At 35.7% G+C, this 21,967-nt stretch overlaps 2 protein-coding genes across 3 annotated transcripts in view; both read right to left on the reverse strand.

The window, feature by feature from the left end:
- Cad87A (cadherin 87A) overlaps nucleotides 1–21,967 on the reverse strand; it is a 56,172-nt gene that overhangs the window by 20,608 nt on the left and 13,597 nt on the right. For both annotated transcript variants that reach the window (XM_076119802.1, XM_076119801.1), the window contains exons 2-8: nucleotides 4,286–4,350; nucleotides 3,056–3,174; nucleotides 2,425–2,511; nucleotides 1,829–1,960; nucleotides 1,261–1,386; nucleotides 765–899; nucleotides 108–300 (exon numbers count right to left, since the gene is read on the reverse strand). In XM_076119802.1, coding sequence (XP_075975917.1) covers nucleotides 108–300; nucleotides 765–899; nucleotides 1,261–1,386; nucleotides 1,829–1,960; nucleotides 2,425–2,511; nucleotides 3,056–3,174; nucleotides 4,286–4,340 — 847 coding nt within the window. In that variant the 5' untranslated portion in view covers nucleotides 4,341–4,350. The remainder of the gene's footprint in view (nucleotides 1–107; nucleotides 301–764; nucleotides 900–1,260; nucleotides 1,387–1,828; nucleotides 1,961–2,424; nucleotides 2,512–3,055; nucleotides 3,175–4,285; nucleotides 4,351–21,967) is intronic.
- LOC142976822 (uncharacterized) lies at nucleotides 9,483–13,266 on the reverse strand. Its single transcript, XM_076120392.1, has 3 exons — nucleotides 13,254–13,266; nucleotides 12,108–12,883; nucleotides 9,483–9,533 (listed from the first exon to the last, which is right to left on the reverse strand). The coding sequence occupies exons 1-3, from the start codon at nucleotides 13,264–13,266 to the stop codon at nucleotides 9,483–9,485; spliced, it is 840 nt and encodes a 279-aa protein (XP_075976507.1).

Genomic DNA, 21,967 nt, shown 5'->3' on the forward strand with positions numbered 1-21,967 from the left:
TGAGCATTAGAGATTGGCGTGGCCTTAAGTTGCCGTCCCACCATGTAATGTTTTGTATGCAATAATGAGACAATACTTATCTTGCTACAGGTTTATAATATACTCACTAGTGACTAACTGCAGTACGACGTCTCTGGGCTGCGCCTTGTCGGCGTCCCTGGCGCGCACGGTGAGCGCCAGCGTGCCCACGGGCGCGTCCTCCAGCAGCGCGGCACTGAGCGCGCCGCTGAACACGGGCGCTGAGTTCTGCACGTCTAGCACTTTGATCTCTATGTGCGTGGTCGAGTTTAGGCTGCCGTCCTGAGTAGGAATATAATGGGTTATTATAAGCATAGTAGAAGTGTGTAGTTTATAGAACTTAGTGTACAATATTTATAGACAAATGGTAAACTTAAATTAAGTTCCATTAAGTTCCATTATGCTGTTTCAGAATACATTTGCAAATTGTTGTGAACAACAAGTTAGCTTTATTTAGTCAATAGAAACGGTATCTTAGGTTCAATTGACGGCACGTATGATACAAATGTACAGGTACGTGCACGTGCACGGGCGTATACGTATAAAACTATTGTGTATAACGACTGCTAATACCTGCGTCTTCCAGTCAAATTCATCAGTTACACAACACGAAACTATATTTGAATACCTACGCACGGTGAAAATCTAAACCAAACAAGGCATGTACCGACATACGTTGGCATCTCAAGAACCCTAAAGGATTACATATTAAGTCTTTTCTGATAGTTTTATTATAATATACTTACATCAGCATACAACTGGTACTGGTAAAACTGGCGCTCATTGTAATCTAATGGCTTCTTCAGTACTAATACTCCTGTGTACTGGTTAGCAGTAGAGTTAATGGTTACCACTTCAAAGGTTTCACAAGCTTCGGGCCACTGAAATAACATAAAAAAACCATTACAATTTGTTAAAATAAATTTGGCAGCATCTACCTCCGGCGACTCTTTACTTCTGCATCGAAATGGTATCAGAAAATGATCGATTTTGATCAGTCGCAACGAATTTAAGTGCATAAATCATTTAAAGTCAAAGTGGCCTTTAGAATAAAAATTTAGTGAATCTGTTTTTCAGATTTTTTGATATTACGAACTCGTAACATGCAAAACTGTTAAATACATTTTACTAAATTACAGCCCATGGGATAAAAAATCAGAAATGCAAGCTTTAGCTATATTTAAACACATTTCTTATTTTATTTAGTATTTAGTAGAAGTTAAAAGGATATGAATATTATACCTGTTCACTAGGCACGCAGCCTACTTCCAAATTATCTCCCACTGAATCTTTATCTTCCACCTCGATGTTGCTCAAGATCGTCGCACCAACCACTTCATCTTCTGCCACACTTACTTCGTACGGACTCTGAAAATTAAACAATATTCAATTATTATGAAAGAAATAATCATTTTGAAAGATTTTCAAAAGCGGAGAGATTGTACTGTGATGCCCTACCACTATCGACAACCTGCCAGCTAACGTTACAGTTTATATGAAAAATGAAAAGCGCCTCTAGCGGGCGCCGGAAGAACTATTGTGCAAAAAATGATAAATGTCAAACTGTCGATACGCGGTAGTACCGACTGTAGAGAAGAATTCTGAATTGATGATTTTTTTAAAACGTTACTTCTTTTGCCATAAGTAAGTCTATCTGCATCACAAAACCATTGTGATGGTTTTAAAATGTGCACGCCCAGTGCAAGAAAAGCACAAACATTATGTTAAGTTTATCTTTCTGATGCGTCTTCGCAATATGCATGTATTGTTTGCATAGCAGCTAATGGCATGGATATGAAAAAGTACTTACATTTTTAAATACAGGTGGGTTATCATTTTCGTCCAATACTATGACGTTCACTGGCTGCGACTGTACCAAGTTTTGGACCTTATTGGGGTCCTCATCCTCTATCGATACTAGGAACCTTATAGCTGCTTCTACCTGCAAATAAAAACAGTCTGTTAATTGGCTACCTGTGTGTGGTTAAATGACACTTTATAAGTTCTAATCTAAAATGGAATATCCGTCTTTGGGTTTACACCCCTGTCGTTAGGATTGCTATACTTGAACACACTATACATTGATTGCTATACTTTTACTTTTTAAACAAGTTTTACCACCTCGGCATAAGTGTTAGTTCGCTTATAAGAAGAATATTCAAAGATTTTTTGCACATTATCTATCAGATAGGTAATGGGCAATGGCCCACACTGGACCTAAATGTAAGGAAAGAACTATTAAAATTTCAATTTTCCAGACGGTGTCAAATACCTCTTTCCATGATAATAAAGCTTCATCTTAGCACACTACAATAACAATAAAACCATCAGTTTTATACTGTGAAACTCATCAACAAACGGATTACTACACACGTTATAATTAAGAACAATGATTTAATTACTTACCTCTCTGTCTAGAGGTCGTTCGAGTGTGACGTCACCGGTCTCGGGGTTCACTGAGAATTTATCTGTACCTACTAAACCGTATTTTACCTGAAATTGAATCAAATTATTACTTTATGCACAATTTTTAGCACTTTAGTTTATAATTATGTCCTCCTTTCCAGACTAATTTCCAAGTGTGTACACAATACATGGGTACACTCTCTATTTCCTTACTGTCATAGCTCGGTGGGATAACCGACACGACCAGTGAGAGATCAGACGCACGATAGAGGCTTTACGTGCTCTCCGAGGCACTGAGAGCCTCTATAGGGTATACGACCTCAACTTCTTAACTCTGGGCAATCTTTGAGAAATTCTTAACAGAAAAACTCAGTAACAAAGGATAAAAGATTTTAGCACCACCATTGAACAATTCAAGTTCCAGCAATTTGACCTTTTAAAGTATAAAAAGATATGAGTGAGAGTGAGGTTTCGAAGACGATGTCCAGGACAGAGCGTAGCGGAGAAGAAAGATCAGGAAGGCTGAACCCACTACTATATGGGATGCATAGCATGGAAGAGAGAGAGAGAGAGAGAGAAAGAGGGAGAGAGAGTTTTTATAAAAGGTTGTATATTGTATGTCTATACTGACCGGTAAACCTTCAGGGTCGACTCCCTGTAGCCTGTAGACTATCGTGCCAACTGGTGTGCTCTCCGATAGCGCCAGATTGTTCATGTCCTGGGTGAAGACTGGCAGCATGTTTGTGGACCCTGGAAACAAACATTTTGATTGGGTATGTTAAATGGCATCACGATGGTCGATACGTTATTGTTTACCGTTAAAGCATGGCTTTAGCTTTTAAATGGGATTTTTTAAATATTTTCACTACATCTCACTTAAAGTAGTTTTTTGTTATTTAATTTAAACATGTTCTCTAATTCGGAGAGCCTGTTCTGGTTCTGGCTGATGAGTTGTAGGTAACTTTTAACGCCAGATAGAAATTGGAATCTTGTAAAAATGAATAAGTAGGTCTTTATCAGGTACCTTATCATCTTATCAAGTATTTCATAAAGTATATTGTATAATAAACCGAAACAAAAGATAAAAAGTTTGTAAAAAAAGCTTATAAAATCAGTTGTGAATAGAGCCGCAAAAATCAAACATCATGCAGGCTTCTTTCTCTCCATAAAGTACAAAAAGCGCTTTCGTAACAAATATTAACACATCAAAAATACCTTAACCACTACAGTAACAGCGCAAACAAGTAACCCATTCACATTTTTCTGTGAAATCAAAAGGTAAAAGTCAAAAATCGTTCGGCCTATAAACCCAAATTACACAACAATGGTCCGATGCGTACAGAAGAAACTCATAGGTACTGAGGTGTTAAAATCTATAGTACTTTCAGTAGTATGTTGTTCGCGCTAATGTAATCGGTTCCGGTTCAAATAAAGATGTTATTGTTTTAGTATTAGAAATAATTCAGTTATTACTATAGGAAATTGTTAAGTTTACCGTTCTACTCTTTCATCAAATAGGTACTATTTGATGGATTTTTATGCCACTATCACCAATCAATAGAGTGATGATTTATGAGGAAAGTTTAAGAGTATAATGTGTTTAATGTTTTGTGTAAATTGCACGAAATACGTTAATAATTGAAAAGGAATACATTCAATTTCTACCATAGGACTTAACAAAAGTCTGAGCCAAGGACAGCCAGCCCTTAAATTGGTACCAGAACCTATCGTGTAGATGCACCCTAATTTCGAGCTTATATAAGCATTTTAAGATAGTTGCATACTGTGTTCGTCGTATTTATATTAATGTTTGCTTTAGTAATAAAAACAGTTGTAAGCTTACAATGGAAGCGTGTATTACCTAATGTAAAGCAGAGAGCCACCCACACGATGACGTAGTTCCATCTCGTCTCCATCTTTAGTTATCTGTAACAATAATAACAAAACATTTATATTAATGTTATGTCTATGAGTAGACTAATTACAAAGATATAATTTGAATTGAAAACGTGAATCGCTCAAACTATCTATCTAAAATTAGGTACACTTAAGTTACGCATTAGTCACATTTTTGGTCGCTAAGCCAACGGAGTAAGTAAGTAAGTAAGTTACGCATATCAACACCTTTGTTAACGAAAAATTGGTTAAACAAAAAAATTAAGCCATCAAATCAGAGGAATACTGGAAGTTCTTCACTGTGGCAGAAGCTAAAGACATAAGGTTGTGCAAAACTGAAGCCTGTTCTAGCAGACAATAGTATCGGTAGCCTTCGCCTGTTTTAATACCTAACCGTTTTACCAGTCTCTTTTTTGATGAAATTACAAGTGGTACAAATAATACAGGATCACTTTTCCATGTAATTATCAAGTCGAGAAATTATACTGTTAAATCGATAAAACAATAAAGCTTATAAAATAACATTATTTCTATAATAAACAGTAGTCAGTAACCGGAGTCTTCACACAGTCATCAAAGCGCAACTCTGCATGTTTCAAGTCATTGTGGTAGATGTTACTCAAGGTAATGTTATTGTCAACGCAGCAAGCTTCCCACGGTTCTCTAAGTATTATGTTTATATCTGATATTCAAATTGTATGAAAAGCTGACACTTTAAGTGTGCTTTAAGGTTGAGTCTTTATGATATTCTTTAGTTGATGAAACTAAAAAGAGGTTCCTTAATAGGTTTTATTTATGACATCGTGTCTGATATACCGCAGGTGAAAAAATTAATAGCCATGCGTCTTGTTAAAAGAGAGATTGTTCAATAAAATAATTTACATTAATTCAACGGGAGTAAAAATATGACTTTTTTAGAACATTTCATAAAGAAATTCTTCGAGAATTCTTAAAAATAAAGCATTTTAATGCTACATTTAAAATACATGAAAAAGTTCACAAGAATATCACAACATTTTTAAATCATCTCACGAATGATTTAAATTCATAACAAATGTGTGTGAACATAATAAGATCAAAGAAATACACATAAAAAATGACACCCTATGCAAAATAAGTGATTGAACTCAATAGTTAAAAGATTTCACATTGATAATGAACAAACAACATTAGTCTATCTATAGCAAAAAGAACAATGGCAAAAAAATCACTTATATTTTTTGAGCGTCTTCGAATCTCAATATTACCAATGTACTTTATTAATTATCGTATGAATTTCAGGAATATCATTTTTACTTCTGATGGCGACATTTAATAGATTAAACAAAAAGTAATAAATTGACTATCTAATTCTCCATTTCCTTTAGATAAAAAAATGTTGCCATTCGGTACTTTGTTGTTTATTGAGTAGATTTATGTTGTCTTTGTCTATTTAATTGTTTAAATAACTAAATAGTCTTCAACGTGTAATATATTGTTATGACAAGTTATTAAAAACAGTGACTAATAAACTAAAAACTTCTCATTTATTTTGCCCATACAAAAGATATATTTACAGTCAACAGAGATATTTTAGTAGTATTATCTTTTTAAAGTATGGCAACTATATATTGTCTACTTCGGTTCGATTTGATTGTTTGTCGTTGACGTTTGGTGATTTTCGGCATTGACGTGTTGTTGTGTTTTGCGATTACTATTGCTTTTTCGTACCTATTTTCAAACAACTCTGACTTACTGAGGATTTCTGCTCTATTTGTCAACCCTGCATCTCTAACGGATTTCGATTTGGATTGCATCTACATGACTTCTACTGATTCATCATAGACGTTTCCCTTGCTTTTTGGATTTTGTGAACTAGTTTAATACTTCTTCAAGTATGGGAAGTCGAGTCAGACTGACTCGAATTTTGTGCGTGAATTGTAACATACAATAGCTTCCGCTGATACCCTGCTTTAGAACAAAATACAAGAGTTGCCACATTGCTGACTAGCTGGGTTTATCCAATAACATATCTCACGAAAATAGGTTGTCCGGTGGATAGACATACAATAGGCTGCTGTGCTGACTTTAGTCTGGTACTTAGGATAGCCCAGGCATCAAGATAATGTACCAGCTGAATTTTAAAATGACACTGAATATGTGTATGAAAGAAATAAATAATGTATAACCTTTTCATTTTTTATTTACCTTTGTTGTTACAACCAAGCTGATTTATACTATCTGATAACTTAAATACCCCATAAAATAGTTTGTTTTATAATATAACAGTCTAGTTGTAGGAACAATGACTCAATTAAAATATGCCGGAGTGAAGTTGGCTACAAATTGTTTAACAGCAGCTATCGGCTTTTTATTAACGCAAAGAATTGGAAATGTACACATAAGACCCAGAGGTTACCATACGGAAATCTCTGGGTACATATTGGTTTTGGGGCTATACCTGCTCGAAAGGTTAAGGCAGTCAACTTCACTACGATGACGATAGTAATACAAGGGTGTTATTGACAGCTAACGGTCAATTATAACATTTTAATATAAACTCAAATTACTCAGGATCTCCGGCGCGCCTAATGAACATATTTATATATTTAGAGTCGGGAATTAATGCTGCATATTATAACATTTGTTTTATTTGAAGACGCAACATTTTAAAATTAGTGATTATGATGTATGAGATTTTGCCATTGTTCTTTACTCTCTGATCAGTACCTAAGCAAGTACGTCAATATTTTATTTACCAACTTAAAGAAAAGCACCGAACACTGCCTACTTACAAAAAAAAACACCCATTTTTTATTAGATTTTTAACAGATTTGGCTTAAGCGTGATCCTAAGGGAAATTAGGCGAAAAAAAATTACAACACCGCTATCGGACCTTTATCTCATATTTTAAATATAAAGCACTTACCCTGTATTAAAATTTTCAATATAATATACTATCACTAATTATATAGCCACTGATTTACTTCCTATACGTGTCATCTTCAGCACCGACTAACGATAAATGAACTACATTTTAAATTTTAATGTCAGTAACTTAATTACGTCAATTTGATAATTTTAAAATGAATCACTTATTGAACAAAGTATGCAGTATGGTAAGTTACATTGTTAAAATTATATTTTTATTTTCCTTTTGTGGTAAGGGAAATAAATATTTATCAAAATAATTTAAAACCATTGAAATCTATTTCTTGCCTTGATTTACCTTCCTTTATGAAAATTTCAATTATAACCACAATTTACGTCATCCATTACCCATACCTACTTAATATTAATATTCTTTTTTCTATTGTACCTACCGACCCCCATAAAAGGAGATATTTTAGTAGGTATGTAAATAGGTGCCTAAATAAAAAACATGAATTGCACTTAAAAGTATTGTTTTCACCAACATGAATATCATCAATTCTGCGATTCTCTACAGTCGGTATTCTCGAGTATAGAAAGTTTTCATTTAAAATGTACTTCCAAAATAGTTCCTGCGACGCCAGCTAAAGGTGCTGATCAGATTTTCATACATCAAATTCATCGACAACTAGCCGATTGCCGCTGGGCTACAGATATTAAAATGTACTATACACTACTACTATACATAAGATTTTGTACCATTACCAAACACATAGTCTTTCTCTCCATCCCAGGGGTTTCTTATATCTTTTAAACCGTAACAAGTTAACCTCGGAAATGTTTCCAGTTCCTTATCAACAATCCTATCCACGTTTTAGCTGGCATATAGCGAAACTTTAGTTATAGGACATTTTTTCTATTTAGCCTGTACTGTGTCTCACTGCTAAGCAAAGGCCTCTCCCTTGGATTACATTTACCTACTAAGAAATAAAACAAGACTTTCCTAATACTTCTTCATATACAAGCTAGCCATTCATATCTTCATCAATAGGTCCAATAAATACACTAATGAGGGTTTTTTCCTTCTGTCCTTGTTCCAATTAATGCAGGTAGTAGCTGTGACCTTGTACGCCGGACCTCAAGCCACTAACGAAGTGGCTAGGGAGCGGGTACTCTTGCAAATTGTCTGTTGCATACGAATGGTCGAGAAAATATAGAGCTCTTTGTGTTTAGACTTTCACTGTGATTCATTTGGGAACAGTTATCGTTAGTATCAATTCTTAGAACGTTTTAGCACAGGTATTTTTCTATTTAAAAGTTGGTATACTTATCATATTTTCTGCAGTAGAGCAGATTTGTATAAGGACCTAGAGAACAAACTCTTTTCTAAAGTTATGTTTATTCTGAATTTGCAAAATTTCGTTTTATAATTTTAATACTTCACTATAATATCACGCCTATTACAGTCAACGGCTAAGGCAGAGGTGTATGGAATACACCAACCCTTATATGAGACTATGACAAAAATATAAACAGTAAAAGTTTATTTTCAGAAGAGTTCTCTAGTTCCTTAAATAAAAGGAACAATATATACCTACCTAGTATAATGTACGATTGTATTATTCCTTCATCGAGGCATGAAATTCCACAGAACAGGAAGAATTTAAAGAAAAATAAGGGCAGTGTTTTGCCCACGCCATTAGCTATATACAAGTAATATATGATAGTTAGAATATGTAAAACATATCTATTGTATTGATGTCAATGCACCATAGTTTACTGTTCGTAATGTGCATATATTATGACTAAGAACTAGACAGGTTTTCATTAAGGACATGTTGAAGCCAGTTTGCTTTCGCCGCGCCGATATTAAGTATTTGACCTATTAAAGAATTCAAGTACCTAATCTTTTGATATTTTTTGAGATTAAGTATGTCATTGATTAAATAATAACACAAATAAATATTTCTGGACAGTTTCAGCCCGATCCAGGATTTGAACCCGAGAATTCTTGCGCAGCAGTTGCAAACATAACTACCGACCGCGCCACTCACACATGGTAAAGGTAAATGTTGCTCCTTAAAATGATCAGATGCAGAGCAGACGGGATTTGCAAAATTTCTAAATGGGAGTCTCGCAAAAGATGTTTGTAGGGATAGCAGCAAGTGGCATTCTAAGCCAACAATAATCTTGCCCTATTTACTTTCAGTTCAAGGTACTAAAAACATCTCGAACTATCGATACTAAGTCCCTATTACACGGTAGGTACATGTTACCTGATACGAGTACATCAATTACTTAATGAGAACGATTTAACGGTGCTGTTCTACTAGAACGGTCATGATGCCTGACCTCTCATTAACCTAGCGGAGTTTATTGGATAATTTACTTCTTTGACTACAGGCAGATATACGTAGTAAGGAGCTATATGTGCCAAGTCGGTTGCAGTTTCATCACGATCAATTAAATGCAATCTACCAGCAACTAAATTACGTGGAAAAATCCAGAATTTAGTAAACCATCCTACTCATATGGTAATCTAGGTTATAAACCTTAACTTCCAAAATTACTCATTGCATGTTAATTATGTAATGTTATACGGGAATTAATACGAACAAGCATTTAACCTTATCTTATCTTTGGGGGTGGGGGTGCCAGTTAATGCCTGGCTGACACTTCGACCATTCCTGATCCTTTGCGTCACCCCCTCCTTGCTACTTTTAGACGTTGGGGGGCAGGGCAAAACTTATCAGTTTTGCTATGCACCCCACCGGAAGCAGCCTGTAGTCTTCTGGTTTCGGGTAGCCGCATCCTAGAAGATCCATTATTTTTCTTCCTAAAGCATCACACTCGCACAGTATGTGTTTCATAGTTTCTGCTTCTTCATTGCAGTGCCTGCAATTAGGGTCATCTACGGCTCCTATCTTATTTAGCATGTAGTTCGTGCCGTAGTGACCTGTGAAAGCACCTAGTATTTTCTTGATGCTGTCTTTGCTGAGGTTTTTTAGGTTATTACTCCAGCTGTTGTTGACGTTGTTTATGAACATTTTCGAATGGGTTAGTCCAGATATGGCTTTCCATTCTTTCAGATGCTGGTCCCTGGTGAAGTTGGTTATGGCCAGTTTGACTGTCGCATCAGGCAGTCCAATTATTGGTTCTGGACCTATTGGGAGTGATTCTGATCCTTTCCGTGCAAGTTCATCAGCTTTCTCATTCCCATCTATGCCAGCGTGGCCTGGTACCCAAACTAGCCTAACTTTGTTGGTTCGGCCTACCTTGTTCAGGTTCTTTATGCAATTCAGTACAAGTCCCGAATTGACCTTAAAACAGCAGAGAGCTTTAATAGCTGCTTGACTGTCGCTGAGTATATAAATGTCGCGATTTTTTGTATCTCGTTTTATAATCTCTTGGGTGCATTCGATGATTGCGTGTACTTCTGCTTGGAAGACTGAAGCATATCTGCCTAGGCTAGTACTTATGCTGCAGTCCTCCGAGTGGACGCCTGCTCCTGTGCCGTTCTGCATTTTGGAGCCATCGGTGTACCATATCTGTCTCGATTTTGTTTGTGTGTAGAGACCTTGACTCCATTCTTCTCTCGTCGGAATCGTCATCTTAAAGTTTCTGTGAGTGACTAGTATTGTCTGTATTTTGTCAGAGTTCATATCTAGCATCTCTTTTAGATGAGGTTTTATGCCCATGTTTGTATGGTTGCATGTCATCATCTTCCTTGTCCCGAGGTTTGCATCTTTGAGTCTTTTCAACGCATTGATTGCCTCTCTTTGGACTGTAAGGTGCAACGGAGTGATTCCAAGTAAGGTTTCCATTGCTGCCGTTGGTGTTGTTTTGAAGGCACCTGTTATAGACATGCAGGCAACCCTTTGGATTGTGCTGAGCGCTTTCTTGCATGTCTCTTTATTGGTTCTTGGCCACCATACTACACTTCCATACTTGATGATGGGTAGGATCATCATTGTGTAGATCCAGTATAGTACCTTCGGTTGGAGTCCCCATGTTTTGCCATAGGCCCTCCTGAGCATGCCAAAAATCCTCAAGGATTTATTCGTTACATGCTCCTGGTGTTTTTTCCAGGTCAGATCTTTGTCCAGTATAAGTCCTAAGTATTTGACCTGTGTCGACCATTGTAGTTCTTCTCCGGCCATCTTTAGGCTTTTGAAGTTTTTGAGGTCTCTTTTCCTAGTAAAGTACATCGCGGTGGTTTTACTAGGGTTGATGGATAGGTGGTTTTCTCTGCTCCATCTTTCTGCAATTTTGATCGCTTCTTGTGACAACTGCGAGACGATCGTCGGAATTTTTCCGTTTACCATAATGACTAGGTCATCTGCGTAACCTACCGTGTAGAATGGCCCTGTGTTCAGTTCTTTCATTAGCGAATCGACCACTAGGCTCCACAGCAGAGGTGACAGCACCCCTCCCTGTGGGCAGCCTCTGGTTGTTTTGACGTGGATGGTATCGCCAGCTAACGTGGAACTGATAACTCGGTTTTGCAGCATTTTCCCGATCCATCTGCAGATGGTTGGGTTCACGCCATGTTTTATAGCAGCATCTTGGATAGCTTCGAAGGTGGTTCTGTCGAAGGCCCCTTCTATATCTATAAAGGTGGCCACGCATATTTCTTTGCTTTCCAGTGCTGCCTCTGCTCGTTCTATCACTAGATGAAGAGCTGTTTCGGTCGATTTCCCTTGTTGATAAGCACATTGCCTAACATGGAGTGGATTGTTTCTTAAAGGTCCGTCTCTTATATGTTTGTCAATCAGCTTTTCGATCGTTTTAAGTAGAAACGATGTAAGGCTGATGGGTCGATATGACCTAACATCTTCGTAGTTTGTTTTTCCTGGTTTAGGCAGGTATACTACTTTCACTTTTGACCATAGTTTTGGTATATGGCCATAGGCTAGGCATGCTCTGTATATACGCACCAAGTGTGGTATTAACACATTGCTGCCCTTTTGTAGGAGTATGGGGTATATACCATCCGGTCCTGGTGATTTGTAGGGCTTAAAGCTGTCAATTGCCCATTTCAGAAGGTTCCCATCTACTATTTTCCTGGCTGTGTTCCATTCAGCCCTTGACGTCTTGATGAGATTTACTTCGCTATGCGTTAAATCTTCATCTGTCATTATGTTGATGATAGTTGAACCTGGGAAATGTTCGGTAGCCATAATGCGTAGCGTTTCTTCCCCAGATTCTGTGAGTTTCCCGTTTTTGTTTTTTATACTGGTGAGCGGGCTCTCTTTGGCCAGCGATAGTGCTTTGGTCAGTCTCATGCTTTCTGGAAGCGAGCTAATTAGGCCGCAATGATCGGTCCAGGATTTGCGCTTGCTTTTCCTTACAGCTTTGTGATATTCAGTTAGCTTTTTTGAATAGTCACTGTAGTCCTTTCGGGCCTTAGCTCTATTAAAGGCGATTCTGGTTTCACGTTTAAGAGCCTCTAGTTCCTTGTTCCACCAAGGGACTTTTTTGGGTTTAATTTCTTTTGCCGGGCAGTTATCCGTCCAGGCCTGTGTGATCGTTTTCGATAACCGGTCTGCTTCAAGTTCTATATCCAGGGTAGAATTGAGCTTGCACTTCGGGTCACCTAGCAAGATCTTTAGATCTTTGCTATAGTTAACCCAGTCCGTGTGTTTGGGATTCCTTCTGATCGTAGTTGTGTCTACTCGAGTCGTCCCATAGTTAAAGCATATATATCTATGATCTGAAAGCGAGATTTCATTTGATACATGCCAGTTAGCGATATGATTGCTAGCGGTGTTTTAGCATTTAACCTTAGATTGCTGGACGTTTCGGCGCAGGTTACAGTAGCTGTGGTCGCAAGGGTACAAACTATCTGTGTGCAAACTCATCTAGGTATATTAATTCAGCCAATTAGCCGTTATAAGGTCTCTGCCTAACCCTATGGGAAAAAGACGTGATACTATGTATGTTACCTATATGTCATGTAGTAGATAGTAGAGTTTTCTGGCATCAAAATTGAAACTTTGGCACCATACCATGATAAATCTACTCCAGTGAATGGGTTAATAATACCACAAAAGAATTACTCGTAATAAGTTCACGCCACTTACCTAAGTGTGTCATGACAAAACATTTCGTAATAAATTTAATGTCTCTATTAATTAACTTATTAATCTAATTATGAATATCTATAGGTCAATGTTATTCATTGAATTGATTTTGTCGCCTTTTGTCTTACTAATTGATTGTGGCGAAATTGTTTGATTTCGAGAATTGTCTATTCGAAACGGTTAATAATAAGTGAGGGTCAGAAATATTTGTTTCTTTGTAAGCGTTCGCCAAAGAAACGGCCGTTGCTATTTCGGAAATTCTTCCACCACGGATAGTCCTTCTTAGAGTTATAAAACGAAAGAATTGTCGAGTGAATAATGCTACCTATCGCTGTTTAGCCATTATTTTCTCATTTATGTGAAGCAGACATTAGACTTTGTAGACAATAGACTTTTGTTGTCAGTGGAAGACTATCTTAATTCATCCCGGATTTTTATACTTGCCTGTCATAATTGCATCCCCAATCATATCTAAAAGTCCTTCAAACAATTATAACCAGCCAACAACAAGCAACTTCCCGGAAAGTCACAGAAAATAATTGCCGTCACGTCTTACGCTCAGCAATCTTCTGTATGAAAAATAAAAGAATGTCGGTCTTTAACAATAAGACTGAGCATTATGAACAGGTGCAATAATACAATGAAGGAAACGTCGGTGCAGCTGCATTGACCTTATATAAATGTTTCGCAATCGTTACGTAACGAATTCAGTTTCAAAACCGAAAATAGCTGTTATTATAAATTTATAAAAAACTAACTGAAATTTTGATAGAAACGGTTATTCAACTGATTCGAATAGTTTTGTTAATCTAATTACAATCTCTATTAAAATGTTAGTATTCAATACCTGTTGTTCCGAGTCGAACTTTCGGGGTCTGGAGTTCTTTTCTTTATTGGTTCACAAATATCTACAAATTCTGGATATATTTGACATAGTAATATGAGTGATGGTGACTTAGCTTACAGGTTTTAGAATAACAATAGTTTTGCCTCTAACAAATATATCTTTCAAATTTGTCATAATAATATGTCTGATGGTAACTTAGGTAGTTTATTGGATATAGAAAAAAAATAGTTTTGCCTCTACCAAATATTCCTTTCTTCATAATAAAATGATGATTTTCCGATTTTCGTCAATATTTATGCGATGTTTGCTACCTATACAAATACTTGAAATAAAATTCAACCGAAAACAATCTAACCACGATTTATATCGTACATTAAATATTTATTTGCTCACATAACAGATATCTTCAAGATGAATGAATATAACCATTTTTAAACTAAACAAATAAAAAGCAATCGATTTCTAATGTCAATGCTACAGTTACGAAAATGATCAAATGCTATGTAGAACGGCATATTGATCACTCAATGATCAGTGAGGCAATAAGAAATGATTGTGAATGGATTACTGTATTGGTCGTGCTTGGTGGGGTTAATCTTCTTGTTCGACAAGAAAGCTTTTAAATCATCTATTATACTGATTCTCAACTTTAACACTTTTATTTGAAATCACTGAACCCCGGTTTCTGAGTTTATCTATTCAATAGCGTTAAGGCTCATATAAAAATGACAGTATGAATAGATAAACTACCGCTAAATGTGCTTCAGAAACCATAGAAGTTCTAAGCTGGGCCAAATAAAATTCATGTTTCGAAAAACACTTGTTATAAGCTACCTATCTACGCATTTTTGATACACAGATCAATAAGAATAAGATAAGATAATAAAAAATCTGCGCAAAAAGGAACTTGTTTAGCTGAGACTACTTGTAAGGGTTTTGTAAAAGCATTACCTCCCACGAACATAGATCAACGCAATCAAAGTTTTTAACCGTTGTTTCAGCAACATGCAATAAAATTGCCTCAGACCAATATCCCATAGATTTGTAGCAATCAACTTTCTTTATCAATCGCTAGAACATTCACTAATTGCTAAACTTCATAACCGCTTCAAACACTGTCTTTCTTAAGTGGCACGACTGACAAAAACTGAACCAGATCTTTAGAACAATACATTGCACAATAACTACGTCACAGCGCGTTCGTGTATTATTTTGTAGACGTATCCCGTGTGATCGGTGTATAAAACTTTTTTAAACAATTCGCTACGCATTGTTTTTGCTATTTCAAGGGTAATCTTGAGTGTTTTATTGTTCTTTTAATTAAATATAATTAGTTACAGACCTTGCTGTGGGATATGGACTAGTATGCGTTAGGTGACGTCTTAATTCTTAAATGATAAATGTAGAGATTTTCTCATGCATAACTTTTAACTAATATAGACAATGTTAACGAATCATTAAAATTAATGATCTGGGAGTTTTACATTATGTTGTGTTTAGGAACTTTATTTATTTGGTCATCGTTCTATTTTTACATTCAGAGCTTGCAAAGGCAGCACTGCACAAAAATACGCAAAAATTTGACCAGCCCAGTGGATTATTTTACTTCTACTCTCAGACAAACACTGGTCAATTTGAGTTAACTTAAACCTTTTACTTCAATCACATTCAAATTCACTATCCATATATTTTAAAATCTTAAACAGGCTCTATAACAACCAATTATAACAACTCACACTCTTTCATACCTAGTGAAATGCTCCACTTGTCTTACGTGCTGTGAAAAATTTAAAGACAGTACCTTAGACGATACCTTATTGATTACACAACGTTTCAACTACCTACCTGCAAGCTTAGATATCAGAATCACGATCTACCAATCTATCTCTTCTATATCTTTAACTCCACGTTGATGACTTGTTTTAATCGCACTGGTAGCTCGATTCTCTACTACTATTGACTACCGACAACCGGCTGGCAATCGAGAAATTTTATTCTAAAATCTGTATAGCGCCTCTATCGGGCGTCGTAAGAACTATTTTGGCAGTACATTTTAAATGTCAAACTCTCGATACTCGACAGTACAGAGTTGCGCTATAGTACAGTCAACTCCAAAAGTCGTTAACAACTTCATATTTTCAAAACCTCTGTGTTACGTAACTTTAATAAATAACTGATCAAAATCAGGTAGAATGAGTTAGAATTAAACATTTCAGTCAATGGCAAATGTTTTTTCCATGGAATAATGTGCACACTTCAGCATATAGGGTTTTAAAAGATTGAGTATGATCAGCTACTTTTGGCTGTACTAAAGATGTAAGTGTACACATATCTGCACATACGCAAGGCAAGTACGAGATGAGGTAAACACGTTACATAATACGTACTAGATGATACAGTGACCACTAACCTGTTGGACTGCACCTGTCTTATACAACTGTAGGCTTGAACTTTGTGCAGAGAGTTCGTATTCGTATTGAATAGACAATGTTATAAGATCGTTAAACGTAAAATTGGAAATTAGCTTTTCGAGAGTTCGTCCCCGTGGTCTGTGACTTCGGACAGAATTTTCATACATCATACATTTTCTCCCCCTGTTTTACAAGGTATAGTATAGTACCATTGACTATCATTAGTGTCAGCATTTCACCTAAATTAATACATGATTTATTATTTATTTATTTTTCATGATTATTCCCTCATAACGGGAGGAGACCCTTGCCCAGCAGTGGGATAGTAATGGGTTAAATTTATTATTATTTATTATTAGGTACATAATACATGATTTGATTTCATAAATCGTCTAATTAATACAGCCTAGGTAGATGTGTAGTACCTGTTGCTTGATTGTATAACGGAGACCAGTGTTTAAAGAACAGCTCAACATTAAAACCATTTTCGTTTTATATTTCATTTTGATTACATTGCAGTAAACCATTAATATTCTGCAAAAGTTAATCAATATTTTGGCAATGAATCAGAACGTTCAATTAATGGCATGTAAGACAATCAATTAGATTCGGCAACCTCCAATCGTATAGGCAATAAAAAACATTACACACGTCAAATATGAGTCATAGAAAATATTAATAGTTTATGAACGTTAAAAGTTATTGTAACAGCTGTATATAGGTAGAGTTACTAACGTTAAGTTATATAAATAGGTGTAATATCTATTAAAATGATATAAATGTCACATTCTTCAACTCATCGTATGAGAAATTAAAGTTATTTTGTAGTTACCTATACTAAGCAACTAAAGGCTCTCAAGGCTAACTAAGGTCTGCGACTTCGTCTGCGTAAAAATCTTCCCGTGTAAATCCTGACCCCTCGGGAACCCTGGGATAAAAAGCGTAAGTGTTATTCTAGGTGTTCAGGTAATTATATACCAAAACTCATCGTAATTGGTTCAGTAGTATTTGCGTGAGAGAGTAACAAACATACGCATCTATAGTAGTAGGATATTAGTAGGATGTTTGAGGTATAATACACCAACAACATCTCATATTATTATGCTAAATGTCTAAAGAACAATAAAAGATAGTAGAAATAAAGTTGTATACCCCATACAGAAAAATATCATGTTATAACACGAGCAAAAATGACAAAATTTTATAAACTTTTATAAAATTTTGTCATTTTTGCTTTTTGGTCTCCTAAACCTTGGTAATATTTACGTACCAAACATTGAACTGTCTACTATCTTAAATGTAAGAAAAACAGTAAGAAGTAGCCCGCACCATGGATCTACTAGAGCAATAAATATACAATAGAATGGAAATCAAATAATATTCCGGGTCAACATGCATCTAAAGCATAACTGTAAGATAATGGCAATGGCGTAACGGTGCAGGACAACCGCAATACAACACGCCTCGGTAACCGAGCTTTACTGATCTACTGGTCATCATATTTGTTTAAGGAAAAAGCGTGTTCAGCGATATGTTATGACAAGAAACAGAAACTGCACTGGTAGAGTAGAGTGGGAATGGGATGGTTTTATGTACCTATATGTTTCAGAAAAGACAGGCTGCACATTCAGTTATTTTATTGACAACACCTAAATAGCCTCAAATCAAGCTCTTAAGCAGAGATTGGAGAACTTGATAACTTGCTAACACTACAACTAACTACTTAACTTGATTCTGGTGCCGCCTCTGCATGGTATGCTAAAGGTTCATGTTGTTCCTATTATTGCAAAGTATCTAGTAGGGATAAATTAGTCTTGATACGATATTCTAAACTACCAGGTTCATATTAATCCCACCATTTCAAAGTAGTACACACTAGCCTCTCTTATGTTTCTAAACTACGAAAAGGGCTTCCGGAAAACAATGTAAAATTCATAGCAATCTTATAACATTTTTGACTGTTAATATTTGGTCAGACTACTGTTACTAAGACTAAATAAATAAATTTACATAAGGACTAGGATGTAAAATAAGGTCACCAACAACAAAACACACACCACCTCTGCAATAAATGTAAGGAAGAACAAAAACTAGCAATATCTCTAACAAACTACAGAGTATGTCGTAACGGTGGTAGCCGTGTACACAACACAGCCTGCCGTAATGCCTCACTTTTGTCCACCGCTCGCGTGTTGGACAACGTTTAAAACGTACTCCACGCCTTTTAAATATACTTAATCGACCATTTAGTTTTGTTTATTGGTTATTAACTTGTTATTTAATTGGCCGTGGCCAATAATCTGACTGATAAAAAGCTATAGTGACTAGTACGGTTATATTGTACAGTACAGTAGTGACCTATTCTCGGGAAAGACCTACATAGACCAAAACATCGCTCATATTGGAAACCACTTCTGATGTTTTTTTCTGACTAGCTAAGCCATGCGTCTCTGGAGGCTTTTTCATCCTATATCTGAAGCAGTTAAGGGTTGATTTAAGGCAAAGACGTAGTCTCTCTTCCACCCTGGTTCTTCAATTCTATTGGTTTAGCGGTTCACCTGTCAAAGCCTAACAGACGGATATACATACCTCATTTAGGTAGGTATATTTTTTTATAACATAAGTAAATAAGTTAGCTTGGATTATGAGATACATTAGTAAAACTGTGAGCGTAACTTCACTTCAAAATAAAAGTTACTAAGCATGACTAAATTAAGACGTTACTTTGAATAACACATGAACATTCACGAATTAAGAACGAGTAGTCTATGTCTGCTTTTTTAATTTGTTTTTAGATATTTAGAGATTAAACCTCAACTTAATCTTTATTCAACGTTTTAAAACTGAATATACATAAAGACAAAAACAAAAAACCGGTCAAGTGTGAGTCGGACTCACGCACGACGGGCTCCGTATCAAAAAATACGAAAAAACACGTTTATTACATTTTTTGTTTTAGCGGTAACGGAAAAACATCATTTGTGAAAAGTTTGGCTTTCTTGCTATCACGGTTCATGAGTTACTTGCTTGTAGACAGACAGACAAACAGACAGACAACTGAGGCTTAGTAATAGGGTTCTATTTTTACCTTTAAGGCACGGAATCCTAAAAAACGTTTAAAAGAAACACAGAACTTAAAAACGTGCTGTATCTTTGTAATTACCATTCGTTATGTCGGACGTGATTTAATTGCACATAATTGTTAAGTAATTCTTTAATGTATATTGTTCAATTATTGCTAAGCCGTTGTCGATGTTACAAAGGAACAATTTGTTAATTATTAAGCGATAATTTAAACAATGAAGGGTTTTAAATGTAATTGATTAGTAGTAAGTGCTTGTTTAATTAAGTAATTATTTACGATACAGGTTGTTTGAAATAATGATGTTAAGCACAAAAATATTTGTATCATCACCACCTTAATAGCCCACTTCTACCCACTGCTCAGTAAAAGACTCTTTTTGCTACGCTTCCTGATTTATTTAATAAGAATATTTGTGTCCTATCCAGCAATGCCTACCTTTTCACATAGGATCTGTAGCTACCGCGGTTCTCCACTATCGACTGCCGACAACCGGCTAGCTGCCGAAATATTTTGTATGAAAATCTGATCAGCCCCGCTAGCTGTGCCATAGAAACAATTTTTGAAGTAACTACATTTTAAATGTTAAACTCTGGGGACTTGATAGTACCGACTGAACAGAATTGCGCTACTGATTCTACAATAATATGTGAACTCGTGTAGCATTCAACGATCTTTAAGTTATTTCCTTATGTTTGCAGGAAGACATATAAATAGCTAAATATTGCTCTTTTTGCTATATTTTCTTGATTTCCTCTCAGTTCGTGTATTAGCAATAATACCATTCTTATTTATACTTTCATCACGTTTCTCTATTCACGATCTAAGTTTCATCATTATGATATAAATAAACATCAACGGTGATTTTATAAGTACAGAATATATGAATTATTTAACTGTTCACGAGAGCGGTGTTCAAGGTTGGTTTAAAATTATTAAAAACGTGGCATTTTATTTTCAAGTAAAACTTGTTTGGATATCTTGCCCTTTAAATACAAAACTACTATTTCTAAGTCGATAACGATTACATTGCATATTTTACTTTTAACATTTCTAACTGTATTAGAATAGTTTCATTCTTTTTGAATTCTTATTTAAAACCCCTATTATCACTTAAAATGATTAGTCTTTATTTATTGGCCGCCAACTTTTTATATCACAAAATGCTCGACAATGTATGGAACTCACCCCCGGTTTCTGAGGTATATTTAGCGGCAGTTTAATTATTCAATAGCGTTAAAATTCAAGAAAATGCTATTGAATAGATAAACCACCGCTAAATGTACTCAGAAACCTGGGAGCCAAAATTTTAAAAGCCTCTGAAATATAAAATTATAGAAACTGGATGTTTAATCAATTCCAAGTTACGAATTTAAACGATCTAAAATCCGACGCTGATTTCAAAGAAGGCTGGAGAAATCTTTAGACGTTGATATGTACATACAAATGTACACAAACCTATTTGATATCTCATATACCCTTACATAACTAGGTACAATCAGGAAGCTTATCTCACCACAATCTAGTACTAGGAAGTGAAGTATTTGCTACTAAATGAGTACTAAGTCTGTATAGTTAGTTAATCTAGGAACTAAATAGATACCTAGATCTACGTTTAGAAATGTGACTGAGGTTTGCCTTGCCAGTAATGCTGTGTTACAAGATTTTTTTGTAGCTATTAAATCTATGAAAGTGGTATTAGTCCATTTATTGGAATTTTACGTTGATAATAACAGGGACAGTGAACTTATTTATGAATTAAATGTAGAAAAAAGTTGTTCGGGCTTGAGACTTGTGGATATAGTTTCAGGAAGGATAATCCGCATCTAAATCCATAAAGACGAGATTAAACGTCACCCTGAGACATTTACAAAGCTGTAAGTACGGACTTACCACATTTTATTATGTAGGTACCTACTTCAATCCTTTTAGGATAAAAAGTCTTAGATAATAACAATGACTCTTGTTGTGTTCATTCAACAATTGACGGACAATCCCACACCTCACAAGCTTACACTGCACCCCAAAGTTACAGACATCAAAAAAGTCTCTCATAGGCTCTCCTAATTGACTTTCGAGCTTACCAGCCAAAATGTTTGATAATCCGGGGCGAAACAATCTCTCTAGGAAGTTAGGAAGCCGTATCACCATTCCATCTTTTTCAAAAGCTGATGGACCCGAATTGTACCTTATTAAATAAGCTTTATCCAGTACTAACTATTGAACAAAATCCATAATAACAAGCACGTACGGGAAGCGACTAGCCAATACAACAAAATATTATGTCTTAATACAGTATATTATGAAAACACCGGCTATATTATATTGATGGAGACACAATGATGGGAAGGAGGTGACCTGGATGTTAAACAAA

The sequence above is a fragment of the Anticarsia gemmatalis genome, chromosome 11 (assembly GCF_050436995.1).
Source record: "Anticarsia gemmatalis isolate Benzon Research Colony breed Stoneville strain chromosome 11, ilAntGemm2 primary, whole genome shotgun sequence".
NCBI classification, from domain to species: Eukaryota; Metazoa; Arthropoda; class Insecta; order Lepidoptera; family Erebidae; genus Anticarsia; species Anticarsia gemmatalis.